A 27831-nucleotide genomic window follows, 5' to 3' on the forward strand; every position below is an offset into this window, starting at 1 on the left:
TGAACAAAGAAGAATCACATTTGCTTCCCACAAATCCAAGCTGACGCAGTGTAGATTTTAACCTGTCAAACCATTGCCTTGGAGCTTGTTTCAAGCCCTAGAGCCCAATTAAGCTTACCGACCAGGGATTTATCTCCAACCTCAAAGCCTGGAGGCTGAGTCATAAAACCAGATTCCTCTAGCAACCCATTAAGAAAAGCATTGTTGACATCAAGCTGAAATAACTCCCATCCTTGAGAGAGCAAGAGTGAGAACAATATGAATTGTAACAGGCTTTACCACAGGAGAGAATGTCTCATGAAAATCAAAACCATGAATCTGATGAAGATCCTTAGCCAACTAATCTAGCTTTGAACTTATTAATGGAACCATCAACATTTTCTTTTAGTCTGAAAACCCATTTGCACCCAATAGCTTGTCTATTGGCAGGTAAGGGAACTAAGTCCCAAGTTTTGTTTTTTAGTAAAGCATTATACTCCTCTTGCATAGCTGCAAACCAATCTAAACATTCTAGGGCCTATTTGACATTTTTAGGTTCAAAATGAGTAAGAAACAGTGAAGGATGCAGTCTAGGATTATGAATTCCAGACTTGGATCTAGTTTGCATAGGATGAGTATTAGTAGGAACTAAAGTTGGAGCAGGTATAGATTCATTATGAGACTCTGTATTGGATGACTGAGTGTGAGATGTAGACTCAAATGAAGGTTGATTTGAGACAGAAGCAAAGCCAGGAGGAATATAGGAAGCAGAAGGTGAGTGAGAGGAAGGCAATTGTGAAAGTGAAGGTGTAGGAGTTACACGAGGAGGAGATTAAGACTAAAATAGGAGGTAATGTTCTGTACTGGGATAGAAGATGAAGGAAATAGATCCAAATAAGGAAATCTCAGTTCATTAAACAGCACATCCTTAGAAATATAAATTCTGCCAGTTGAAGACAAACATTTATAGCCTTTATGAGATGAGGGGTACCCCAAAAACACACATTCCTGAGAACAAAAATTGAGTTTATGAGTATGATAAGGTTTAACAAAGGAAAACAGGCACAACCAAAGGTTTTAAGAAAATGGAAGTCAAGATCTTTGTTGAAAAGAGTGACAAAGGGAATAGCAAAGTTTAGAGATGCAGTAGGCAGTCTATTAATCAGGTAGACAGCAGTAGTAAAGGCATAGTCCCAAAATTGTAGAGGTAAAGTTGCATGATGTAACAAAGTGAGACCTAGATCAACTATGTGCATGTGTTTTCTCTCAACCACACTATTTTGATGATGTGTGTGAGGACAAATCAATCTATGAGAGATAGGTTAGGACAGCAGAAAAAGGTCTATACTCACCCCCCAATCAGATTGAACACTTTTAATTTTGGTATTAAGCTGCAATTCAACTAAAGATTTAAAATCTTGAAAAACAGATGTAGTTTCAACTTTGGTTTTAATAGGAAATATCCAAGTATATCTAGAAAAAGCATCAATGAAGGATACATAGTATTTGAAGCCAGAATAGGTAGTTAAATGAAATGGCCCCCATAAATCTGTAAAGATAAGTTCTAGAGGAGAGTAAACAGAAGTAGATAAATGAGATGACAGCCTGTGAGATTTTCCCATGCAACAAGAAACACAAAAGTCTGAAAACTAACTTCAGTACAAGCCTAGCATGCCATAGACTAACAGTGCTAGGAGGTGAATTTATAGAACTAGAAGCTACAACAGAACTTTTATTAACAGTAGGAGATGTGATTGAAGCAAAAGTCGAAGTTGACAACAGCTGAGGAGAGTGATCTTGAAATTTGAAGTTATGGAATGAATAAAGACCATCAGCACCAACAACACCCTGAAGGAGTACTTTATTGGTCGCCTGTGATTTCACAAGACAAAAGTGAGGATGCAACTCAAAGAAAACAGAATTATCCCTAGCAAACTGACTCACACTTAACAAATTTTTGGAAATTGAAGGAAGATGCAATAGCTTATCAAGTTTGAAAATAATATGAGTCATAAGGAGGCACAAAGGATGAGGAACCAGTACTAGAAATATACAAACCTTCATTTCCTATAAAGATTTGGTGAGGTCCATCAAAGTGTGCAAACTGTTTGATATGTTGTGGTTCACCAGTCACATGGAAGCTAGCTCCAGAATCTGGAATCCAGGTTGAACGAACTTGATCGTTGCCATGAGAAGCTGAGTTTGTAAGCATAGCACTAGGTTGATTGATTGGTTGGCTGAGCAACAGGCTTGGGATTAGGATTAACCCAAGTGTTTGAAGATCTACTCGAACAAGAAGAATAAGAAATTGGTTGAAGTGTAGTTGGATCAAAAAAGGTAAGTGACTCATGAGGCTGAAAGCTCATGTCAGTTCAAAAATGAATACATTAGCAGTATATCCATATTTGAGACAAATTTGGCACTCGAAGTTGGCATTATCTGCCACCACCACAACCCCTGTCGGGAACATCGCGAACCGGTAAACCATTACCTGCAAGCTCATCGACATAGCCTTAAATCTTATGGAGATATTCATCCATTGATTTTCCTTCAAGCGAAACTGCGCGCATCGCAGTTCGCAGCTGGCGCGCTCTCAATTTGGTGTGAAGACTAAAATGCTCATGCATCTTCTCCTACACCTGATAGGAGTGATTCGAGCCTAAAACATGTGAGAACAGACTTCAAAAGAGTGGATTGGAGCCAAATGAGGAGCGTTTGGTCCTAAACTTCCCAGGTCTCATACTCTGGATTGACATGTTTGGCAATTCAATCCTCTTCCGTGAGATATCGAGGCAAAACAATTGGATTTACCACAAAACGTTGCAGCTTGTGTGATTTGATTACTGGTTCGACATGTTGCCGCCAGTGTAGGTAGTTGGAATCGTCTAGCTTCTCAGCTATGGACGTCGGAAAAGAGTGCGAAGCAAAACCTTGAGATGCGGAAGCCATGGATGTGGAAGAAGAAACTAGAAAAATCAAAGAGAAGAGCTTTCACGAAAAACTGGCTCTAGATACCATTTTAGGTTTAGAGAACAGAGAAAGAGAGAAAAATATTGAGAAATGATATTGATATTATTGAGTATGAAACTTAGTTACAAAGTTAGTTACAAAAGAGGTATTTGTAGACCTCTAGGCCTTCAGCCTAAGCACAAAACAGAATAACAGAATTCTGTTATAACAGGATAACTGAATAACAAAATTCAGTTTATAACAGGATAACTAAATAACAGAATTCAGTTAGTAAACTAACATCCTGATACAAGTGTAGTGTTGTTAGCAAAAGCTAACAGCCCTTGCAAACTGTTTTATAGTTATTTACATATACTCTAATACCCTTTCACAAAGAGCCTAAGCTCAATTTACAAATATGATGAATATGAATGAATCTCTCTTTCCCTTAACAGACTTTATTAATACCAACAGACCTCACATTTCACCACAACCTAATAAAATTCTCACTTTCCCCAAACTACCCTCGTTACTAATTTCCCCCATTCCTCCTCTTTCAATAGTAAACTTGTAACTGTCTAGGACCTTCATTCTCACTCCTAACACGTGGATGCAGTCTTTGGATCAAGGATTATTCAACCAAATTGGTAAACAATGTTTTACATTTGCTTTTCCTAGTTCTTTAACGGGAACACCAGCCTTTAGCAAATGGTGTTTTAGTCTTTACATATCTTTTGGCTATTCTCTCTCTAAATATTTCACGAGCTAAAGATTTTATTCTATGCTATGTACCCAATAGCGGTAGGAGCGGAGCAGAGCATCCCCTGGCCGAGACGGAGACCTCTTTTGTGGGGTGGATTGAAGTAGCGGCCGTCATGTCCGCTATCGCACTGGAGCAGGATGGTGCTATCGCGAGCTCTGTAGCGGTTTCACAATTGCGACTTGGATTTCAAAAGAAAACTCAAAAATACCCTCATGCCGCCACCGTGCTGGACACTCTTTGACTTCCCTCGTGCCGTCGTCACCGACCTCTGACCTCTCTTATGCCGTCGCCGACCTCCCTCTTCCATTTGAGTGTCGTGAATTTCAATTTTATACTTTAACACTGACGGCTGAGCAAACAGAACATGGGTACATGGATTGGGTCCTTAGGGTTTTAAACTTTTAGGGTGTTTTTTTCCTCTTTTCTAATGTATTGGGCCTTGGGCCTCAAGTCCACCATTTATCTGGCAAGATATTTTTACAAGTGTGACTTTTTAACTAACTTGTTACCTAAACTGCTATGTGGTAAAATAAATCTGTAAACTGTTAATATAATAAACTAAATAGGGCATAATATATCATACAATAAATTAAAAATTATAGTAATAAAAAAAATAGTTAACTAACTAATAATAGTAATAAAAACTAAATTAAAAATAATATATAATATAAGAAACTAAATGATAAAAATTCCAAATCACAATATATATATATACAGAGTTACACACTAAGTAAAAAAGAATATAAATACAGTGAAAAATATATAAATATTATTAAACAATACAAATTATATGTATAAAATATGTAAAAATCTACAACTATATATATATATATATATATATATATATATAAATTCAGAATAGGTAAAAAAAAATATTAAAATAACGGTCATCCCGATATCCACTATCCCACTTTAGGGGTCAACCGCTTCACGTCATGATTATGTGATTGACAACTATGATTCTATGGTTTTTCAGCTATTTCATATTAACTGTTAATGCGTGAAATAATTGAAAACTAAATAGGACAAATTCTGTAAAACTACTTCCAAAGCAAATGATGTATAGTTTTACCTCCAACTTTTCACCTTCAGCCTTTAAAAGCTCAATTGATTGCCGCAATTCTTTCACTTCAGCATGGGCTCTAGAAATCATGGACTGCATCGAGAAACAAATGCCAAAGATATAATCAAGGTTATTATGCAACTTTGCATGCTCTTCAAATTATTGAGTGAACATAAAGCAAAATTCGAATGTCTTTTCAAAAGAGAAATCAGTATCTAAAACACCAATTAAGGAAAGAATGAATGCTAGAAAGTAGAAACCTACATCAACATCATAGGCAATTCCTCCATAATCATGTTGTATGATGATTGACAATGTTATAATAGACTATACACTTTTCATATCTTCTAATTGTCTCTCACTCTACAGTTTCAAATTCATCTACTACACCTAATAATATTGTGAATAATACATTAATACTTCTACTATAATGGTTCCATCACCATGTCCTCTTGGCAATGTAGATTAAGGGGTTCTAATAGAACTAGTTCAGGTAATGAATGAATTTTTATTATGATTGGTGCTTCCAACACCTAACAGCTTACATAGTGAGTTTGAGGCCTAATCAACCTCCTACTTACTCGATATCCCCCCTTCACTAATTCTCCCCATTCCCTTTTATATTCTGCTAACTAACTAATCAGTTACTTGTAACTAACTAACTAACTGTCTGCTAACTAACTAATCAGTTAGTTGTAACTAACTAACTGCCCTACTCCTACCTCTTCTACTAAACACTTTCCCCCACTTATTAATGTTTCTATCAATACCCCCCCCCCCCTTTTTTTCAAGATTGACCTTGTCCTCAAGGTCAAACTGAGGAAAAACATTTGTATTTCCTCAGCAAGTTCTCAACTGTCTTCATGATGGGGTAAATCTTGTCACTTGATGAGGACCTCCCTTCTGCCATCTATTGAATTCCTGCTCTGCATTACTCTCTCTGGCCAGACTTGCAACTCCCAATCCTCATTCATGGTTCTAGGTAATGGCTGAGGGGAACAAGTGGGTTGAACTGCCTTTTTGAGCAAAGATACATGGAAAACCGGATGTATCTTGCTTTCCTTCTGGAAGTTCCAACCTATAAGCAACCTCCCCTATTTTCTGTATCACCTTGTAGGGTCCATAAAATCTTGGACTCAGTTTCTCATTTGGCTTCCTTGCTAAGGACCTCATTCTATAAGGTTGCAACTTCAAAAAAACCCAATCTCCCTCCTGAAATATCAGTTCTCTTCTATGGTTATTTGCATATTTTCTCATCTGATCCTGAGCCTTAAGTAGGTTACTCCTCAACTCCTACAATAATTCATCCCCTTCTCTACTCAACTGATTTATCTCTTCCATCCTTGAAGGAATGTCAACTCCCTTAATTAACAGAGGGGGTTCTTGCCTATACAAAGCTTTGAAAGGAGACATTTTTGTTAAGCTATTGAAGTTGGTATTAAATCAGAATTCAGCCCAGGCCAAATGGTTAGGCCACTGTTTCGGTTTGGTTCCAGTTAAACACCTCAAATAAAACTCTAAGCACCTGTTAGCTACTTCAGTCTGTCCATCTGTTTGTGGATGGTAGGCACTGCTCAACTTCAATTGAGTCCTGCCCTTTTGAACAACTCCTTCCAAAACAAACTCATGAAGAGTCTATCTCTGTCAGAAACTATTGAAGCAAGAAAACCATGCAGCCTTACTACTTCTTTGATGAATAACTCAGCTACTTCCTTGGCTGCACAAGGATAACTCAATGCAAAAAAATGAGCATACTCGGTCAGCCTATCTACTACCACCAATATAGTATCTTTCCCTTGAGCTTTTGGTAATCCCCCAATGAAATCCATGGATATATCTGTCCACACCTTAGTTGGAATAGGTAGTGGCTGTAACAGTCCTGCAGGAGCTAAATGTTGACCTTATTTTTCTGACAGATTTCACAAGCAGCAGCATAATCCCTTATAGTTTTCATCATACCTTGCCAAAACAGCACATTAGTCACTCTCTTGAAGGTTCTAAAAAAACCCTGAATGTCCTCCTAAAGGGGGAGTCATGCAACTCTTTTAACAGAAAAGGAATTCTAGAGGAGTTTTTTGATAGAACTAACCTTTCTTTGAAGTATAGCCTTCCTCCATGAATAGCATACCCTGGCTTCTCTGCTGTTTTGGTCAGAACCCCTTGGCACAGTGCATATAATTGAGGGTCAGCTTGTATTTCTTCCTCCCAATTAGCCCATTCCTCTTCTTGCACCATGGAAATTGCTGAAAATGAAAATTGTCGAGATAGTGCATCAGCTACTATATTTTCCTTTCCTGGCAAAAACTGGATGCCAAGGTCATAACCAATCAGTTTAGTAGCCCACTTGAACTGCTCTTCACTCATAAGCCTCCACTCATTTAAAAATTTCAGACTTCTTTGATCAGTTTTAATTATAATTTTTTTTCTAGCAGATAATGTCTCCACTTCTTCACAGCTAACACCACAGCCATTAATTCCCTCTCATAGACTGACTTGAGCTGAGCCCTTTCTGAAAGAGCCTTGCTCCAAAAAGCTAAGGGTTTCTCCTCCTGAAACAACACTGCTCCCAGCCCAGTCCCTGATGCATCAGTTTCCAGAATAAAACCCTTAGAAAAGTCTGGAATTGCCAAAATAGGTAGCTTCTGCATTGCTGCCTTAAGTTCTTCAAATGCAGAAGTAGTCTCTTCTCCCCAATGAAATGCATGCTTCTTGAGTAATGCATTCAATGGTTGTGTAATTCTCCCATAATCATTCACAAACCTCCTGCAATACCCTGTTAACCTCAAAAATCCCCTTAATCCTTTAACATCTTTAGGTTTAGGCCACTCAGTCATGGCTGCCAATTTGCTGGGGTCTGCTTCCACTCCCTGCCCGGAAATGATGTGGTGTCCCAAATATTCCAAAGAATTCTGGCCAAAAATGCACTTCTTCTTGTTCACCCTCAAGTCATGCTGCTGCAGAACTTGCAAAATGGTCTTCAAATGCAGCTGATGGTCCCTCAAGCAGTTGCTGTACACCAGTATGTCATCAAAAAATACCAAGGCAAATTGCCTTAAAAAGGGCCTAAGCACCCCATTCATGAGTGCCTAAAATGTTGACGGTGCATTAGTCAACCCAAAGGGCATGACTAAAAATTCATAATGACCCTCATGTGTTCTAAAAGCTGTTTTCTGGATGTCCTCTTCCTTCATTCTAATTTGATGGTACCCAGAATGCAAATCCAGTTTTGAAAATCATTCAGCTCCACCAATTTCATCCAATAATTCTTCTATAATGGGTATAGGAAACCTGTCAGACACAATGATCTTATTGAGTGCCCTATAATCTACACAAGACCTCCAACTCCCATCCTTTTTCTTAACTAAAATCACTGGATTAGCATATGGACTAGTACTGGTTCTAATAATTCCAGCAATTAGCATATCCCTTACCATCTTTTCAATTTAATCCTTCTGGTAATGGGGGTATTTGTAATGCCTTAAATTGGGTATCCTTGTGCCCTCCTGGATATTAATAGCATGATCTCTCTCTCTATGTGGTGGCAGCCCTTGAGGCTCCTGGAAAACATGCTCAAACTGTGCAATACCTGGGCCACTAGTTCAGGCACTGCTTCCCTTGTCTTCTCTTCTTCTACCCTTTTTCCACCCTAAACCCTTGGTCAGTTTCCAGCATGGTACCCTTGACCATTTTCATGCTAATGGCAGCCTTTACCAACTCTGGATCAGCTCTTAGAGTCACCTTTTTGTTCTGCCATTTCACTGTCAATGTCAATTTTTCAAAGTTGGCCTCAACCTCCCCCAATCCAGCCAACCATTCCACTCCTAACACCAAATCAGCACCCCTTAATTCAAAAAGATAACAATTCTGTGTGAATTTCAATTCTTGCAGTTCAATAGGCAGTGATTTACATACTCCTTGACACCTAATCTTGTGTCCATCTCCAACTTCTACCAAATAAGGGTTTGCAGAGGTTACCTCCAATCTCAACTCTTTCACTAACTTCACTGATATGAAGTTGTGGCTGGCTCCACGATCAATTAACACAATCAGCTTCTTACTTTTAATTTGTCCCCACAATTTCAAAGATTTTTGGGTGGCAACCCTTCAATGCTATGTAAGGACAATTGATGAAATTTGCCCATATCTTCCTCCTCCTTTTCCTGCTGCTGGTTCTTAGGCTCTTCCTCATCCTCTTCCTCCATGATCATCATCAGTCTAAATTGTTTATTTTTGCACACATGGATTGGATTATACTTCTCACATGTGAAACATTCCCCTTTCCTCGCCTTCTCGCTCACCTCTGCAGGAGACAAATCATGGAAGGTTCTCCTACCTTTCCACCCTCCATTCCCTGTTGTTGCCATGTTACGAAGGCCAGTCATCTTGTTATTGGCTGGCAGCCAGTCCTTCACCCACTTCTGCCCCACTGGTACACTTTTTTGTACATTACCCACTTTCCCATGATTCATAGGTAATTTTTCCAAGATTCTATTATTTTCTTCCACCCTCCATGCTTTAACCATAGCTTCCATTAAATTCTTGGGCTCCAAGATCATAACCATGAACAGAAAAGGGGCTCCAAGATCGGAGCTCTGATACCAGTTGATAGAACTGGTTCAGGTATTGAATGAATTTTTATTATGATTAGTGCTTCCAACACCTAACAGCTTACACAGTGAGTTTGAGGCCTCACCAACCTCCTACTTACTCAATATCCCCCCTTCACTAATTCTTCCCATTCCCTTTTATATTCTGCTAACTAACTAATCAATTAGTTGTAACTAACTAACTGTCTGCTAACTAACTAATCAGTTAGTTGTAACCAAACTAACTGCCCTACTCCTACCTCTTCTACTAAACACTTTTCCCCACTTATTAATGTTTCTATCAGGTTCACATTCCATAATTATAAAATCTACCCTCAAACAGTGTAATATTTCACATTCTTGCTATGCATGTGGTCTCAAGGTTTATCACCTATCTTCAAACCACTCACTACTAATTACACTGAACCTCTTGAACATGTTTTTAGTGATTTGAGGGCCCATCCGATCTCCCTTGCTTTCTTTTGATGGATAATTTTATTATTATATTATTAATTTTTGGATGCATTCACTCATAGCACTTGGATTTACCTTTCAAAGTCCAATGGTAATGCTCTCTCTATTTTTCAACAATTATGTCCATCATGGTAAACTCCAGTTAAGCAGAAACAGACTAGTCTGGGAGTCCAGGGTCTTTTCTAAGGTTTTTTCTTGCTAGTTTTGGCATTATTCATCACCTTGTCTGTCATTGCATCATCAAAATGGCACAGTAGAACATAACCATAGACATATATCTGAGGTTGGTTTATCCCTCCTACCACTAGCCACCTGGTCCTTATGTTTTGGGATCATGCTTTCCTTACTACAGTATACAGTACACACCATCAATAAGTTACTAACCGCATTACTTCACATGATATCCCCTTTATTTGTTTATTCAATAAATCCCCTGATTACAGTTTCATCAAGATGTTTAGCTATGCATGATATCCTTTCCTATGTCCTAGTAATCATTATAAGTTAGAATTTTGCTATCAAGTATCACTTCATTACAAATCTTTACCTTTTCATGTGGGTGAAAAATGGAGAGAGAGAGAGAGAGTAGAGAGAGAAACAACGGGTGGGAGAGAGTTAGGACAAGAAGAGAGAGGAGAGTGAGCGCCAGGTTACGAACGACAGAGGGTTCACGCCTGACCATCGGAGGGAGCACAACAGGACAGCATTATAGCTACATGCAAGCAAATTGGACAGACCATAAGGACGTTACTTCTTTCTATTTCACCAGATTCCCTGAAGATGCAACTGCAGAAGAATTGTGGTATCACTTCAAGCAGACCGGAGACGTGCGAGAGGTCTTCATACCTAGGAAATGAAATAGACAAGGAAGGAGATATGGGTTCGTGAGGTTCAAAGGGGTGCGAGACATACATCAGGTTCAAAAGAAGCTGGACAGTATGCTGTTTGGAGGAATGAAGATGTTTGTTAATGTCCCCAAATATGGGAGAGCAAAGAATGAAGAGATACAAACAGCAGAAGGGGGAAGAGTAGAGGTCAGACAACCACAAGGGGGGAAAAGAGACACATACCTGAGCAGGAAATCAGGAACGAAGGTGGGAGTCCAGCGAGGGTCGTTTGCGGAGGTGGTCACTCGAAATACCCAAAGGACAGAACAGAGGAAAGCACCAGCCAAAATCGGTTACACTCGTTACAATTCGACATCCGAAGTTAACCTTGACATACAGTTGATGGACCAGCAATGGCTTAAGGAGGCATGGGTGGGCAGACTGAAAAATCTAGCAGGCTTTGATAGCATAGAAGACGAGAACGAGATATGGTGGGATAGCGGGCACAACATATCATTAAAGTACATTGGCGATGATATGGTTTTGATCAAGGTCTCACAGAAGAGAAAGCTGAGCGAATGCTGAACGAAAAAGATGAAGGTTGGGGTGATTTATTTTACTCCATAGAGAAATGGAATCCAAAATTACGTTGGGAGGCATACCCATCAGTCAACTCAGCTGGTGGCATTCTTTGCGTTTGGAATGAGATCCTTTAAGGTGGAGAGCAGATTAGTTGGAGCTGGTTTCATAATGTTGTCAGGGAAGTGGGGTCAAGAATTGCAATCAGTGCATGGTGTTAATATCTACTCCCCATGCAATATTCAGGAAAAAAGGGTGTTGTTGTGGGACAACGTCTCTCAGTTGAAAAATCAAAATCCGGGGGGATACTGGTGCATTCTAGGGGATTTTAATAACATCAGGACACCTGCAGAAAGAATGGGATCTTCTCAGAGGGGGCAGGTAGATGGAAGTATTACGGAATTCAATAATTGGATTGAGGAGCTGGAGGTAGAAAAAGCGCCTTGGGTGGGAAAGAGATTTACATGGTTCAGACCGAATGGTGCAACTAAAAGCAAGCTGGATAGATTCTTGGTTTCCCCAGAATGGCTTGCTAAATGGCCTGGGTCGGCTCAATCAGTGTTGGACAGAAATTTCTCAAATCATTGTCCAGTCTTGCTCACCTCCAAAAAGGTCGACTGGGTCCAAAACCCTTCAGAATTTTAGACTGCTGGCTATCCGATAAATCTTTCAAGAAAATGATAGCTGACAGTTGGTCGTCTACTCCTCAAAGTGGGTGGGGAGGTTTTGTGTTAAAAGAGAAAATCAAAGCACTCAAACAGAAGATAAAGGTGTGGAACAAAGAACAATACGGGGACACTTTTAGCAAGTTCAAGAAGATAAAGGGAGAGCTAAATAAATTAGAAGAGGTAACAGCTGACAAGCAGTTGGAAGATAGCGAGCGAGCACTCGAAAAGCAGCTCCAGCAGGAGTTATGGGAGGCAGCTCAGACACATAAGTCATTATTGAGACAGAAGGCTAAATCCAGGTGGATTAAGGAAGGAGATTGCAATTCGAGATATTTCCATCTGCTGATAAATTCCAAGCAGAGATTCAATTGTTTGAATGGAGTAGCAGTTGATGGTGTGTGGAAGGATGAGCCGGCAGTAGTAAAAGAGGAAGTTAGGAGGTTCTTTTCACAAAGATTCCAGGAAAAGGATTTTGACAGACCAACGTTAGACGGAATCAGTTTCAAGACCATTAATTCTCAGCAAAATGACATGCTAGTGGAGAGATTTCAGGAGGAGGAGATCAAAAGGGTGGTATGAAGTTGTGGAAGTGACAAAAGCCCGGGCCCGAACGGGCTTAATTTCAAATTCATCAAGCAATTTTGGGATGTCATCAAACCAAACTTTCTCAGATTCTTTGATGAGTTCTATGTCAATGGAGTCTTCCCGAGGGGCTTGAATGCATCTTTCATAGCCTTAATCCCGAAAGTAATGGACCCTCAAGTGCTGAATGACTACAGGCCTATCTCACTGATAGGATGTACCTACAAGATTCTTGCTAAGGTGCTGACTAACAGAATGAAGAAGGTTATGCATTGCATTATTAATGAATGACAGTCAGCTTTCATAGAAGGCAAACACATGCTTCATAGTGTGATGATTGCAAATGAGGTAGTTGAAGACGCTAAAAGATGCCAAAAACCGTGCATCGTTTTTAAGGTGGACTACGAGAAGGCGTATGATTCGGTGTCTTGGGAGTTCTCGCTATATATGATGAGGAGAATGGGTTTTGGTTCAAAGTGGATTCAATGGATGCTTGGATGTCTAAAATAAGCTTCGGTATCGGTCCTGGCATCTGAGTTCTTACCGCAGAAAGGGCTCGGACAGGGAGACCCATTATCACCTCTTTTATTCAATATTGCTGCTGAAGGATTGAGTGGGATAATGTCAAAGGCTATTGACAGAGGGTTCTACAGGGGATACTTAGTTGGCACAAATAAGGTTGAAATTAGCCTGCTCCAATATGTAGATGACACAATATTTTTGGGAGAGACAACCATGGAGAACGTAAGAACCATCAAAGCAATATTGCGTGCTTTTGAGCTTGCATCAGGGCTCAAGATTAATATTGCTAAAAGTAGTTGTGGGGCCTTCGGCGTGTCGGATCAGTGGACCTATGGTGCATCCAATTACCTCAACTGTAGCTTGATGTCTTTTCCTGTCACATATCTTGGCATTCCTATTGGAGCCAATCCCAGAAGATGTCAGACTTACCCTATAATTATCAAATGCGAGAGAAAATTAGCGAGATGAAAAAAAAGACATATGTCTTTTGGGGGGAGAGTGACTCTCATAACTTTAGTGCTAACATCCATTCCGATTTATTTTTTCTCATTTTTCAGGGTTCTTAGACAGGTGGTTGACAAGTTAGTCAAACTACAGAGGAATTTTTTATGGGGAGTCGTGTATGATCAAACAAGATTGCCTGGATTCAATGGGAGACGATATGTTTGCCAAAGAAAGAAGGAGGATTGGGAGTCAAAGATGTCACTTCATTTAATATATCATTGCTGGGAAAGTGGAAATGGGATTTGTTTCAGAATCAGGGTGAGACTTGGGCAAGAGTTCTAGAATCAAAGTATGGAGGTTGGAGGAGTCTACTTGGAGAGCAGAGGGCTAGTACTGAATCCTTATGGTGGAGGGATCTGAAGCTAGTATATCAACATCCTCATCAGGGACAGCAGATGAACAGAGCAACTTTGTGGAAGGTCGGGCGCGGGGACAAGTTTAAATTTTGGGAGGATAAATGGACAGGTGGAGATAGCCAATTACCAGAGAAGTATCGAAGATTGTACACCATATCGGATCAGCAACACCAATCCATCCAGCAATTAGGAGCTTTCAATGAAGAAGGGTGGGAGTGGCCTTTCCAGTGGAGGAGACCGTTGTTTGACAGCGAGATAGAGATGGCAGTCGCATTCCTACAAGAAGTTGAAGGGTTCAGAATCAGCCCGGATTCACAAGATCAGTGGGTGTGGGCGGCAGAACCAAATGGAAGTTATTCGGCTAGGAGTGCATATAGAGTAATTAGAGAAGGAATATCAGGAGAGGGTCAGGGGGAAGGGTACAAGGAATTATGGAAGCTAAGGGCACCATCGAAAGTGGCTATGTTTGCTTGGAGGTTATTCAAAGCCAGATTGCCGACCAGGGATAATCTGAAAAGGAAACGGGTTGAGCTGCAGGACTATTTATGCCCTTTTTGCAGATCGGTGGAAGAGACTGCAAGCCACTTATTCTTCCACTGCAGCAAAATTATCCACTTATGGTGGGAATCGGCGTCTTGGGTGAATTTGGTGGGGGTTTTCCCACATCATCCGAGACAGCACTTCCTCCAACATTTTCATGGAGTTCATGAGGGAATGCAGGCGACAAGATGACAAGGGTGGTGGTTAGCACTGACCTATACTATATGGAAGCACAGAAATAGCATCATTTTCTCCACTGCCACTTTCAATGCTCATAAAGTAATGGACAATGCAGTGTTTCTATTATGGACATGGCTCAGATGCTTAGACAAGGATTCACATCTCATTTCAATCAGTGGTCTTCAAATATCAAAGATGGCTTTCTTCAGGCACGATTTTAGGGAGATAGGATTCATTCCTGTACTTTTACCGTTTTGTCATACTTTTCAGCTAGTGTAATCACAATGCATGTTGCTGTATTAGTTTTGAAGTATTCTACTAAAATATGTACTGTTCAGTACCTCTGGTACTCATTAATGAATATATTTTATTTTGGCTGAGCAAAAAAAAAAAGTTAGAATTTTGCTCCACAAATGTACTATCCTCATAATCATTTGTCCAGAAGAATACTAGTGCTTCTCACTTGATGGCAGACTTTATATCTCCAAGGACATGATTCACTCCTCAAAAGTCAAGTCCACCTATGCACCTCCTATTTAGAGACTCCTCCAATCCTACCCTCCACTGGTTTTTGCACCCCTCCATTGTCTCCTTTGGGTGCTTCTATTTCAACTTCCTCCATCCTCTCATTTTACTACTACTCCCTCAAACCCCACCTCCTTTACCTCTCCTTCCACTCACTCTTCTACTGAATCTTCCTTGTTATAATTATGAGTTATACTTATGTGTATCTTTAGAATAGATTTCTGTATCTGTTTTAGCTTATAGTAGAAGACAGAAGTGTGTCCTGTCTTATCAAAGCTTTCAAGCTTCTCTCTCCTCTTTGTATATATATATATGTTATTTGAATGAAAGATGTGTGTGATATTTTTTCCTAACTACCTCAAAAGCTAAGTTGGTATCAGAGCCAGGTTCCGTCCGTTGTCACTTCCGGCCGCCATTCTCTCCAACGAACCTAGGGTTCGAACCGCCCTGGAACGCGCGACCCAACCCTGCAGGTTGCGTCGCCATTGGAGTTGTCACGCGCCGTCACAGCTCCTCGCATTTTCCGGCGTGTGTGGTTCACGCGCCGCCGTCCCGACGTCGGAAGCTCGCCCAACTTGTTTCGGCAGCTTCGTCGTTCTTCTCTGAGCCTGTTTCAGGTGTTGTTTTTTGATTTTGGCAAGCCTTTATGCCTGCACGTGCCTTCTTCTATCCTTTGTTCCTTTGGGTTTCCATTGTTGATCAGAAATGGCCTCTTCTGGACCAGTTTTTTCCTTTTCTGGAACCCCAACAATAACAACTACAAAACTGAACTGGAAAAATTTTCTATCTTGGTTTGCCTCTGTGGAGCTTTGGTTCCTTGGCCAAGGACATCATGACCATTTGGAGAAAGGAGTTGATGCTGTTCCAAATGACCGAAAACTTGAGTGGGAGAAGCTTGACTATCAACTCTGTGTTGTATTATGGCAATCAGTTGAGCCAGATATTTTGGAGATCCTTAGGTCATTCAAAACGTGTCATTCTTTTGGAAAAAGGCCCAAGAGATCCTTGCAAATGACATTCAAAGCCTCTTTGATGCAACCATGAAGGTTACAGCTCTCAAACAAACTGGACATGACATGATTGCACATGTAGGAAAGGCTAGGGCTGCAGTTGAAGAGCTGAAAAAGTTTCTGGTAGCTGACTCATTGGAAGAAATGAATAGAAAACTGGATAAGTTTTACATGGTCCTCATCCTGAGGAGTCTACACTCTGACTTTGATCATGTGCGTGATCAAGTTCTTGCTGGAGATCAAGTTCCATCAATGGACTCTCTCATCACTAGGTTACTTCGTGTGCCTCATGCGCTGAAAGAAGAAAATCCAGCTGATGTGGTGGAAACTTCAACAATGGTTGCATCTCGTGGAAGAGAGGGAGGCCGTAATAGTAGAGGAGGCCGCAATGGAAAAGGTGGACGTCCTCAATGCACATATTGCAAGAGGATGGGTCACACTCAAGAGAATTGTTATTCCTTGCATGGATTTCCTGAAAAAGTTGCCAAGGTAGCTCAAACAGAAAAATCAGAGTCTAAGTTCTCTGATGAAGAGTACCAAGAGTATTTGAAGTTGAAATCTGAGAAATCCAGCAGCCAGGTTTCACCTTCCTCTGTATCATGTTATTCAACAGCATGTATTTCTCAATCTATTGACGGTTCTAGTCCTTGGATACTTGATTCAGGTGCCTCTGATCATATTTCTGGTAACAAGTCCTCTTTTACATTCATGTCTTTTCCAAAAATTCCCCATTGTAGCTAATGGTTCCAAAGTTGCAGCTCAAGGAAGTGGTCAAGTCTCTTTGTCTTCCTCATTAAAGTTGGATTCTGTTTTATTTATTCCTCAGTGTCCCTATAATCTAATTTCATTGAGTCAGTTAACTCGTTCATTAAATTGTTCAATAACATTTACTTCTAATTCCTGTGTTATTCAGGAACATGGCACGGGTCGAGTGATTGGAGAAGGACGTGAATCAAGAGGACTTTACTACCTGAAATCCAACTTTTCTGTTTCTTGTTCTGCAACTTCAAATCCCAAACTTTTGCATGATCGTCTAGGCCACCCAAGCTTACCAAAGCTGAAAATGATGGTTCCTGGTCTGAAGAATCTTCGAGTCCTAGAATGTGAGTCGTGTCAACTAGGAAAACATGTTAGGTCATCATTTCCACAAACTGTCCAAAGATGTAATTCAGCTTTCTCTACCATTCATTCTGATATTTGGGGACCAAGCCGGGTTACATCTTTTGGTTTTCGATATTTTGTAACCTTTATTGATGAATTTTCTAGATGTACTTGGGTCTATTTAATGAAAGACAGATCTGAACTTTTGCCTATCTTTATGTCCTTTCTCAATGAGATTGAAAACCAATTTGGGAAAATAATTAAGATTTTTAGAAGCGACAATGCAAAAGAGTATTTCTCTCATGATTTTTCCTCCCTTTTATCTTCAAAAGGCATTTTACATCAATCCACTTGTCCCCATACACCACAGCAAAATGGTATAGCTGAAAGGAAAAATCGTCATCTTCTTGACACCGCACGCTCACTAATGTTAGCCTTTCATGTTCCTACACACCATTGGGGGGATGCGATTTTTACTGCTTGTTTCTTAATTAACAGAATGCCTTCATCCTCCCTTGATAATCAAATTCCTCACTCAATCATTTTCCCTCATGATCCATTATTCCATGTTCCACCTAAAGTGTTTGGTTGTACTTGTTTTGTCCAAGATCTCTCTCCCGGTTTAGACAAACTTTCTGCCCGAGCAATCAAATGTGTCTTTTTAGGTTTTTCTCGTCTTCAAAAGGGTTACAAATGCTACCCTCCCTCTACTAGGAGATACTATATGTCTGCAGATGTAACCTTCTTTGAAGACACACCCTTCTTTTCACCATCTATGGATCATTCTTCTTCCATCCATAATGTTCTTACAATTCCCTCTCCCTGTCCTCTAGATACTTCAAACCAAAATGTCAGTGAAGTTCCATCTTCTCCTCCGCATTCGACTAATGTTGGTCCTCCAGTACTTGAAGGTTCACCTCGTGATTTTCATTCTCCTTCAATCACTCCTCAAGCCATGGATCCTGTCATCTCTCATTCCTCTGATTCAGACTGGCCCATTGCCATCCGGAAAGGTATTAGATCTACTCGTAATCCTCATCCTATCTATAACTTTTTGAGTTATCATCGTTTGTCTCCTTCATATTCTTCTTTTGTTTTTTCTCTATCTTCACATTTTGTCCCTTCTAATGTTCATAAGGCACTTAGTCATCCTGGATGGCGACGGACTATGATTGATGAAATGCAGGCTCTTGAACATAGTGGTACTTGGGAACTTGTCCCTCTTTCTCCTGGCAAGAAGACAGTGGGTTGTAGATGGGTCTACGCAGTTAAAGTTGGGCCTAATGGTGAGATTGATCGACTTAAGGCTCGCTTAGTAGCTAAAGGCTATACTCAGATATATGACCTTGATTATTGTGACACCTTCTCTCCGGTAGATAAAATTACTACTGTTCGTTTGTTTCTTGCTATGGCTGCCATGCGTCATTGACCTCTCCATCAGCTTGATATTAAAAATGCATTTCTCCATGGTGACCTTGAAGAGGAGATTTATATGGAGCAACCTCCTGGGTTTGTTGCTCAGGGGGAGTATGGTCTTGTTTGTAAGCTGTGTCAATCCCTCTATGGGTTGAAGCAATCCCCTCAGGCTTGGTTTGGTAAATTCAATCATATTGTTCGACTTTTTGGGTTGAAACGTAGTGAGGCTGATCATTTTGTTTTTTATTGTCATGCATCCCCTGGGAAGTGTGTTTATTTGATAGTATATGTTGATGACATAGTGATTATAGGGAATGATGCTACTAAGATTAGTCAGCTAAAGGAGCACTTATTCAATCATTTCCAGACCAAAGACTTGGGAAGTTTGAAGTACTTCCTTGGTATTGAGATGGCTCAGTCAGGAGATGGTGTTGTAATTTCTCAGAGGAAGTACGCTCTTGACATTTTGAAGGAAACAGGCATGCAGAATTGTAGACCTATTGATGGCCCTATGGATCCGAATTTGAAGCTTCTAGCAGATCAGAGTGAAATGTATCCTAACCCTGAAAGATATAGAAGACTTGTGGGAAAACTCATTTATCTCACCATCATCAGACCTGGTATTTCCTTTGCTGTTGGAGTGGTGAGTCAATTTATGCAAAATCCCCGTGTTGATCATTGGAATGTTGTTATACGTATTCTTAGATACATTAAGAGAGCTCCAGGACAAGGATTACTTTATGAAGACAAAGGTAATACACAAGTATCTGGGTATTGTGATGCAGATTGGGCTGGTTGTCCTATGGATAGGAGATCCACATCCGGATATTGTGTCTCCATTGGCAGGAATGTTATTTCTTGGAAAAGCAAGAAGCAATCTGTTGTTGCTCGACCTAGTGCAAAGGCTGAATATAGATCTATGGCTGTGGTTACGTGTGAACTTATGTGGGTTAAGCAAATTCTTGAAGAATTGAATTTTTGCAAAGTGATGCAAATGAAGCTATATTGTGAAAATCAAGCTGCTCTTCACATTGCTTCAAACCCCGTCTTCCATGAGAGGACTAAGCACATTGAGATTGATTGTCACTTCATTCGGGAGAAATTACTGTCTAAAGAAATTGTCACTGAGTTCATTAACTCATGTGATCAGCCAGCAGATATTTTGACTAAACCCTTAAGGGGGCCTAGGATTCAGGTTATATGTTCCAAGCTTGGAGCATACGATTTATATGCTCCAGCTTGAGGGGGAGTGTTATAATTATGAGTTATAATTATGTGTATCTTTAGAATAGATTTTTGTATCTGTTTTAGCTTATAGTAGAAGACAGCAGTGTGTCCTGTCTTATCAAAGCTTTCAAGCTTCTCTCTCCTCTTTGTATATATATATATATGTTATTTGAATGAAAGATGTGTGTGATATTTTTTCCTCACTACCTCAAAAGCTAAGTTTCCTTATGTTTATCCTCTGCTGTCACTCCATCCCATCTTCCAGTCCAAATTTCTCAATCCAATTTATCCTGGTTTGTCCATCCATTGCATTCACTCCATGTCTGGCATTTTTAAACCACAGTTGTATCCTATCTAATTTATTTGGAGCAACTTTGGTTAAACAGGCTTTGACAATATCCCACTACTGATAGACCATTGGAAGGCGGTCAAATGCATCCTGTGTTACCAGAGGGCACCCTATGGTCTTCTTCTACAGCAAGCTCAGACAGCACTATCAGCATTTCTCTTTGAACCCTCCATGATGCTGATTGGGCTTCAAACCACGATGATTTCCCCTCTACTTCTGTTTCACACATATTTGGACAAACTTAATTTCTTGGTGGTTCATGACTTCATGAAGCAAATACTAGTTGCTCATTCCAGCAGAGACTACATACAGAAGTTTGGCCTCCATTGCAGCTGAATTCATTAGGATATAAACTCTACTCACTGAACTTCAAATTCCTATTTTCACCCTCAATCTAAAGTGAAAATTGCATACTATTCTCACATAATCCAATCCTAGATGCTCACACAAAGCATGTCGAACTTGACACCACGGTTGAGAGAAAGTCATTTTAACAAGATTTTAATTGGCACATATGTTCCAGCTCAAGACCAGATAGATAATGTCCCAACTAAGCCTTCCTTTAAACTTAGATTCTGCTATCTTGGAGAGAAACTCAGGGCGTTTGACCATTCACCCTTCTAAGTTTGAAGGGGAGCTACTCCATGTCTGTATTAGTTGTTTCCCAATTCTGTTGCTAATAACAGAGACTTTTAGTTAATTAGATGCTGCTAGCTGAGTAACTACAACCAAATTCTGTTTCTAATAACAGAATTATTTAGGCCGAGTTCAGTTGGCAACAGACTACAGTTAAGACATGTGTCCCCACATGACTCTAAATACTAAAGTTCTTGACAATGTTCACTAAGTAATTATTCAATGGATTAATAATGTGGACATAATGCAAGCAATTTTCACAACTAAGTGCAAAGAGAATAACGAGTTCAATAACATTCATCTATATTGCACAAGCCACAACTCGCATCAATATTCAATTCAATCAAGACTAGTATTTGCAAATTTGCAAATCAAAGTTCTAAGCTCTCTACCTGCATAAAAAGGAAAAAAGCTAAGTGGTCTACAATTAATGAATGTCAAAAAATTATAAAAGCAAAATACAAGCAAATTATGTTCCTTCTATACTTTTCTAGGAGTGCGTGACTTTTGTCTTGGGCTCCATATGACAAGCCCAACAAAAGTTACACAACAAACTTTAAACTTATATTCACCAACCTTTTTTCAAGAGATGATGCTTCTAACAAAGCATACAAACTGAATGTGTTCAGATCCTTTTGTATAGATATACATTTCATGATTAAATTAACTATAAAAACCCTGAATCTTTATCCTTGTCAAGTCAACAGACATAATGAGGTCATACTCACCTCTTCACTAACAAAAAGGCGCAAAGTGTTGTAGTACAAGACCCGACGAGGCCCTACAAGATAAACCAGATTTGAAGAAGAAGAATAATCTGCTAATTGAATAACGTATCAAACATATAGAATAAGGTCAATAACATTGTTTCTGATAACATAATTAGCAGTATAAAATGATACACATATACTATCAGCTATTTACTGAATTTAACAAAGAAAAAACTTTGAAGTGTAGAACACAGCCTTAAAATCAAGAGTAAAGCCTCAATTTAGTCCCTCAAAGATTAAGGAGTTGCCACATTAGCCCTCGAAACAGTTTTGTAGCTAAACTAATCACTAAAATTATTCCTCCAAGGATTTTTTCACCGAAGTACTCCCTCAAACACAAAACAGTAACCAAATTTTTACATAAGATTAAAGTGATACGTTAACACAACAGGACAAATTGGAACAATTGTGCATCTTTAAGGGACTACTTTGGTGGACATATCTTTGGAAGACAAATATGGCAACACTTCAATTATTAACAGATCAATTTGCTGACAAAAGCGTTAAAAGGAGTATATATTGACACCCTAATCAAGAACCAAATAGAGGGTTCACTATAAACCAATGATCTGCACAAGTTCTAACCAAGACTATTCTACCGTAATGAGATTCAGCAACAAACTACAAAATATAATATCTTCTTTTACATGCCACCAGGAGAATGAAATATCAAATGCAACACTTAAAATTAAAAGGCATAGAATCTCACTCTAAAACCAATGATCTGCAAAAGCTCTAACCAAGACTATTCAACCGTAATGAGATTCAGCAACAAACTACAAAATATAATATCTTTTACATGCCACCAAGAGAATGAAATATCAAAACGCAACACAATAAAAAGCATCGAATCTCACTCTTAAGTACCAGAAGCCCCAGGGAAGCAGTAGCCCCACATGTAATCACCGGATGCGAAGCTGCAACAACTACACCCTCTGCAATGAAAGATTAAACACAAAAACCTAAACATTAGAAACTTCATAAATTGAAAACAAAACAACAAAACAAAACAACAAAACGCAAACCTTTGATCTTTCCAAACAAAAGACCCTCATAAGCAGTGTACTGAGATTTGAGATCATCCAAAGAATCCTACATTCGACAGAAACCAAAACCATGCAGATGAGATGACGAAATTTTTTGAAGAAGTAACCGAACATGGCGAAATCAAAACCAACAGGAATGAGCGATGCCATCGAATTAGCTCATGGCGAATCCAATTTATATATGGTCCGTTCATTTTTTCTTCTTGGAGAAAATTTATATATGATTCTTGAAAATTTTATCGGAAAACAAAGAGAGAGAGAGATTTTACCAAGGTCTGGTGAAAGTGGGCGGAAGAAGTTGAGCGGATTTGGGAGAAACGGGATTTTGCAGTATCGATTGTCGAATCGACGGCGTCGTTGAAGGCCTTGTGGTAAAGCTGGGCCTGCGCAAGAGCGTAGTCAAGAAACGGCGCCGTTTCATTGAGGGTTTGAGGATTGTTGGTTTTTGAGGAGTTGTTGTCACTGTCAGATTCCGGTGATTCCGCCACCATTGCCATTGTCAAGGGCTGATGCACCTTCTTTCCGTGCTAGTCTCGTTTTGTCGCTCTTATTTACCGTTAAGAGTGTAATAGCCCACTGAAAATAAATTTATATTGTGAAAATAATAATAATTCCTCAAATAAATTATTTTAATTTATTACAAATTATAAATCAGAATACAAAATAATGTATTAAGATTTTTAATTAATTACCCCATCAAAGATTTTAAAAAAATTAAACTAATATTCAATTTCATAATTAATTTTTCCTTAATCTAGGTCAAAAACCTTGTTACAAACTATTTTTCTCTAATTTTCAAAAATTTTAATTGATTTATTATCCTAATAAATTAAACTAATTATTTAATATATTAAAATTACTTTTTAAACATAAAAAATTAAAGGTATATAATAAAAGAGAAGCCCAATGAAATGTCTGTTGTGCCCATGGCTGAGAGTTTGATATCTGACACTTTTGTTGGTTTTTTGGTCATTTTACCCCTCCAACTTTGGCCTTGGTTTTCTATCGCCTGGCTTGCTGGTTTGCCTTTGTTTTCTGCCACGTTGAGTGTTTAGCTTTGGGCATTTCAGCTTGAGTGTTTAACTTCTGTTGGTGGATGCATGTGGCTTCTTCTCCAGCCTTTTCCGGTCATTTCCCTACCAACTTCAAACTTGCTTCCTTCATTTGTGTCATTTCCCCACCAATTTGTTTCCTCTGTTTCCATTCTTTCTTCTTCATTTTGGTGTCCTCTTCACTTCCACTTTTTTCTTTTGTTTTTGGTTGAGTTTTAAAGCTGCTGAGAGCTTCCATCTTCATTTTATTTTTTGTGATTTTGGTTAGGGTTCTTTTTCTTTTATTGATCTGATTTTTTGTGGTTTTATTTTTGGGACAGGCTACAGTAACAATGGCGGCTTTGGCAAAGAAGTTGTCGAAGAAGTTAAGAGGAAGATAGAGGTTCTTCTATTTTGATTTTATTAAAACGGTGTTTATGTTTTTATTTGTCTGATTTTTTGTGGTTTTTTTGGATGCTTTGTTGCTATTTTTTCCTGAAACTCATATTTCTGATATTGTTCAGAGTTTTACGAGACAATCTACGAGGCTTTGCCCATTCAAGGGTTGCAACAATAGCCAAAATGGCATCGCGGGTCGTCGAGCACAAGCTTCGTACTGTTGGTAAAATTTCTCAATCCCCCACTTCATTCGTTCTTTTGTTTTTCCTCATTCCTGGGTGTTTGATTTTGTTAATTTCGATCTTTTTGCGGTTTTTGCGATTTTTAGTTGGATCAGGGTATCTGTGGCTTAGTGGTATTTCGGGTTCAATCGCTTACAATTGGTCTTGACTCAACATGAAAACTGGTGTTAAGATCCTTCACGCAAGGTTTGTTTCTTATAATTTCTTATCTTTTCCGATACTATTTTTGACCTAATTTAATTATCTGGATTTGCATGCAAGCTCTCCACCTAACAATATCTTTTTTCCGTTTTTGCAATTTTTATTTGGATCAGGGTGTCTGTGACTCAGTGGTATTTCGGGTTCAATCGCTTACAATTGGTCTCGACCCAACATGAAAACTGGTGTTAAGATCATTCACGCAAGTTCCTGTTACTCGCAAAGGTTTTTTCTTTTCCACTCTTTTTTTTTCTTCCTTCTATCTTTTTCAATAATTTGTCACCATTTTTCTCCATATTGTTGGTAAAATTTCTCAATCCCCCACTTCATTTGTTCTTTTGTTTTTCCTCATTCACGGGTGTTTGATTTTGTTAATTTTGATCTTTTTGCGATTTTTATTAGGATTAGGGTGTCTGTGGCTCAATGGTACCTATCTTTTTACAAGTGTAGGTATGATGGTAAGCTATTTCAATCAGTTGTTTCATCCAGGATAAAGGAATTGAAACCATAGTTTATTAATGCCATATCCATTTCTATTATAATTTACAAACATTATGGGAAGGAAACGAATCTGTAGTTAATTGTGATACATCTTTCACAGGTTGCTGGAGTTAGAAATACTATTACTGATATCCATGAAGACTTCGGTTATTTTCAACAAACAGTGGAAACATTGGTATGTAATATGTTTGTTTTCTCGCAAATCCGTAACCCATTTGGAAAATTTGCTACTTTAGCTTAAAAATTAAAAACAAAGCGCAAACACTTGGATCAAAGGTAGGTACCTATATACATATATTTCCACATATCCATATACATATATAATTTTTATTATACCTTCTATTGAAGTTCGTGGTTTTAATTTTTAATAAAAGGTTTAGGCTTCTACTTTTTAAGGTGTTGTGTTATGCAACATGGTGAGACTCAGATCCTATCTGCTGTGTAATAAGTGAACCTCAGAATGTTCTGGTGACTTTATTTTATTTTTATAAATAAGTACAAAAATTAATAAACTGCTCATGTTTTTGGGATGGTGATTAATTTATTTCCTTCTTGGTTGCGTGGTTGTACTATCATCCTGTCATAAATTGACATGTGTAGTAAATTTATTAATTTTTTAATCATTACCTTATAATTTATATCATGATTCTTAATTGATTGACGATATATTTTTTTTCACTACCAGTTCATAGAAATTACACTTCAAATAAAATAACAATCGATTGATGATTTACATGTACATGTCCAATAACGTTTCTATTTTTATCTTGCTGATTGCTTCCTACATTTTTATTTACATAATATATTTTCTGATTTTCTGTGTATTTTAATTATTTCCCTTTATATTTATGGGTGAAAACAAATTATACTCATAATTTTTTCTTTCCTACTTTCTGAACTTGATATGTTATTAGTTTCCTTTGATATGTGCATATCAAATAAATATAAAATGTATGTCCTCCTAATGATCTATATTCTTGCATCTTATATACATACTATATTATAGGTTTGTTTGTGGTGTCTTTAGGACTCTGATCTTTTTTAGTATTGATGGGCTTCAATTTTTCTAAAAGGTCGATGAGGACATATCTGTTGGTTTAGAAGATTTCTTCCGAATAACTCCTTCAATTCCTATCATTGTCAATGTCATCATTAGTGAAAATCTTTTTGAGGTGCAACCACCTTTCCTTCATTTTGTGTATGTTTATGCATTTATTTTTAATTGTTCATTTTTACTTAATTCATTTTTTTGGGGCAGGGCATAGGACATATTTGTAGGAGTGCCTAAACGTATATCTCTTTCACTGTTGATTTTTAAGAGGAATCTGGCTAGATATACATCTGCTTAGCTTGATTACCCACCCTTCAAGTTTGATTCCAACTTTACATGTGTTAATTGAGTGAGGCATTTGAGTTTGTTTTCAAGTTCTATATTTTTATTTTTAAGTTTACCTACTACGGTACCGGAGTGAACATTCTATCTTGAGTAGTCATGATCCTCCTATTATTTTGGCTAAAGTAGATGCCAATGAGGAGAAGACCAAAGACCTTGCATCACAATATGATGTTAAGGGATTGCCCACAATTAACATTCTGAGAAATTAGGGAAAGAATGTTCAGGAATACAAAGGTCCCCGTGAAGCAGATGGCATCATTGACTATTTAAAAAAACAAAGTGGTCCTGCTTCAACTGAAATTAAATTTGCTGATGAACCTACTGCTTTTGTTGGTGAAAATAAAGTTGCTATTGTAAGTGACCGATTGTTTTGTTTTCGCTTTATTTCAAGTCGCACTGGTCTATTTATAATATCTTCTTATGTTTTCAGGTTGGAGTTTTTCTAGAGAGTAGTTTGACAACTTTTCTGCCTTAGTAGAGAAGTTGCATTCTGATTATGACTTTGGTCACACTCTGAATGCCAAACTCCTTCCAAGAGGAGAGTCATCAGTTTCTGGGCCCGTAGTTAGGTTGTTCAAGCCATTCAATGAACTTTTTGTTGACTTCTAGGTAATATTCATTTCTACGGATTTATTTTGCAATCTTATCTTTATGTTTTTATCTTATCTTTTTGTTTAGTTGTAGGTTATTATTTATATTGTTTATTATTATTATATGGTCCCTTACAATTGCATTATTTTATCCTAATTCTAATTTTTATCTTCATTATGTTATGTATGTTTATCTGATATAGTCATTCAATGGGGCCTTTCATAAAAGTTTGAGAGACCCTTTTGGTTGAAAAAGAGAACCCTTTTTTTGTTTGCACCAAAAATTTGTAAATTTGTCTTATTCTTGGTTGTGTTGTGAGCTTGTGGTAGAGCTATTTAAGGGAAAATGTCTGACACATCCAAGGTTCTACTGACTTGGAGTACATTAGACTGCCATACGATCATGGAAATAAAGTCTCCTTTTATTATAGACGTCATGAAAAAATTTGGGAAATTGTGATTAGAAGACAGAAGAGAAAATGTTTTCTATTTTCACAAAGTCAAAATTTGAAAATGTATTCAGTTTTACTATTTTCTTCTTAAGTTCGTGATTTGGCTCTAAAAATTTGCAGAAGCTTCCTATAATAATTCTGTCAAAAAATTTGTTGCTTCCTGAGTACTGTATGGTTCACGTGGTTGAACTAAATCAAGAGTAAGATTGATCTTGCCTCCAAGATGTCAAATGGCCTCTTCCATATGGAGTGTAAACGCAGAGTGTGCATATCCAGGAAGCAAATTAATGGTGATTTTGTTGATACCAATTTTTTTTTTCTGTGTTGCAGGATTTTGGTGGCTATTTTGACAGTATGTGAGAGAGTTGGT

At 38.4% G+C, this 27831-nt stretch overlaps 1 protein-coding gene across 5 annotated transcripts in view; it reads right to left on the minus strand.

Moving 5' to 3' along the window:
* LOC114374647 (RGS1-HXK1-interacting protein 1) overlaps positions 1-23214 on the minus strand; it is a 37587-nt gene extending 14373 nt beyond the window's left edge. For 4 of the 5 annotated variants that reach the window (XR_003658595.1, XR_003658594.1, XM_028332310.1 and 1 more), the window contains exons 1-5: positions 22922-23214; positions 22632-22698; positions 22464-22541; positions 21565-21653; positions 4764-4847 (exon numbers count right to left, since the gene is read on the minus strand). Coding sequence is in view for 3 of the 5 variants with exons in the window: in XM_028332310.1 (XP_028188111.1) it covers positions 4764-4847; positions 21565-21653; positions 22464-22541; positions 22632-22698; positions 22922-23149 (546 nt within the window). In the remaining 2 variants the exon portion in view is untranslated. The remainder of the gene's footprint in view (positions 1-4763; positions 4848-21564; positions 21654-22463; positions 22542-22631; positions 22699-22921) is intronic. The other variant, XM_028332312.1, reaches the window with a different exon arrangement.
* Between the last annotated feature and the right edge of the window lie 4617 nt (positions 23215-27831).

This window comes from Glycine soja, chromosome 11 (genome assembly GCF_004193775.1).
Source record: "Glycine soja cultivar W05 chromosome 11, ASM419377v2, whole genome shotgun sequence".
NCBI lineage: Eukaryota > Viridiplantae > Streptophyta > Magnoliopsida > Fabales > Fabaceae > Glycine > Glycine soja.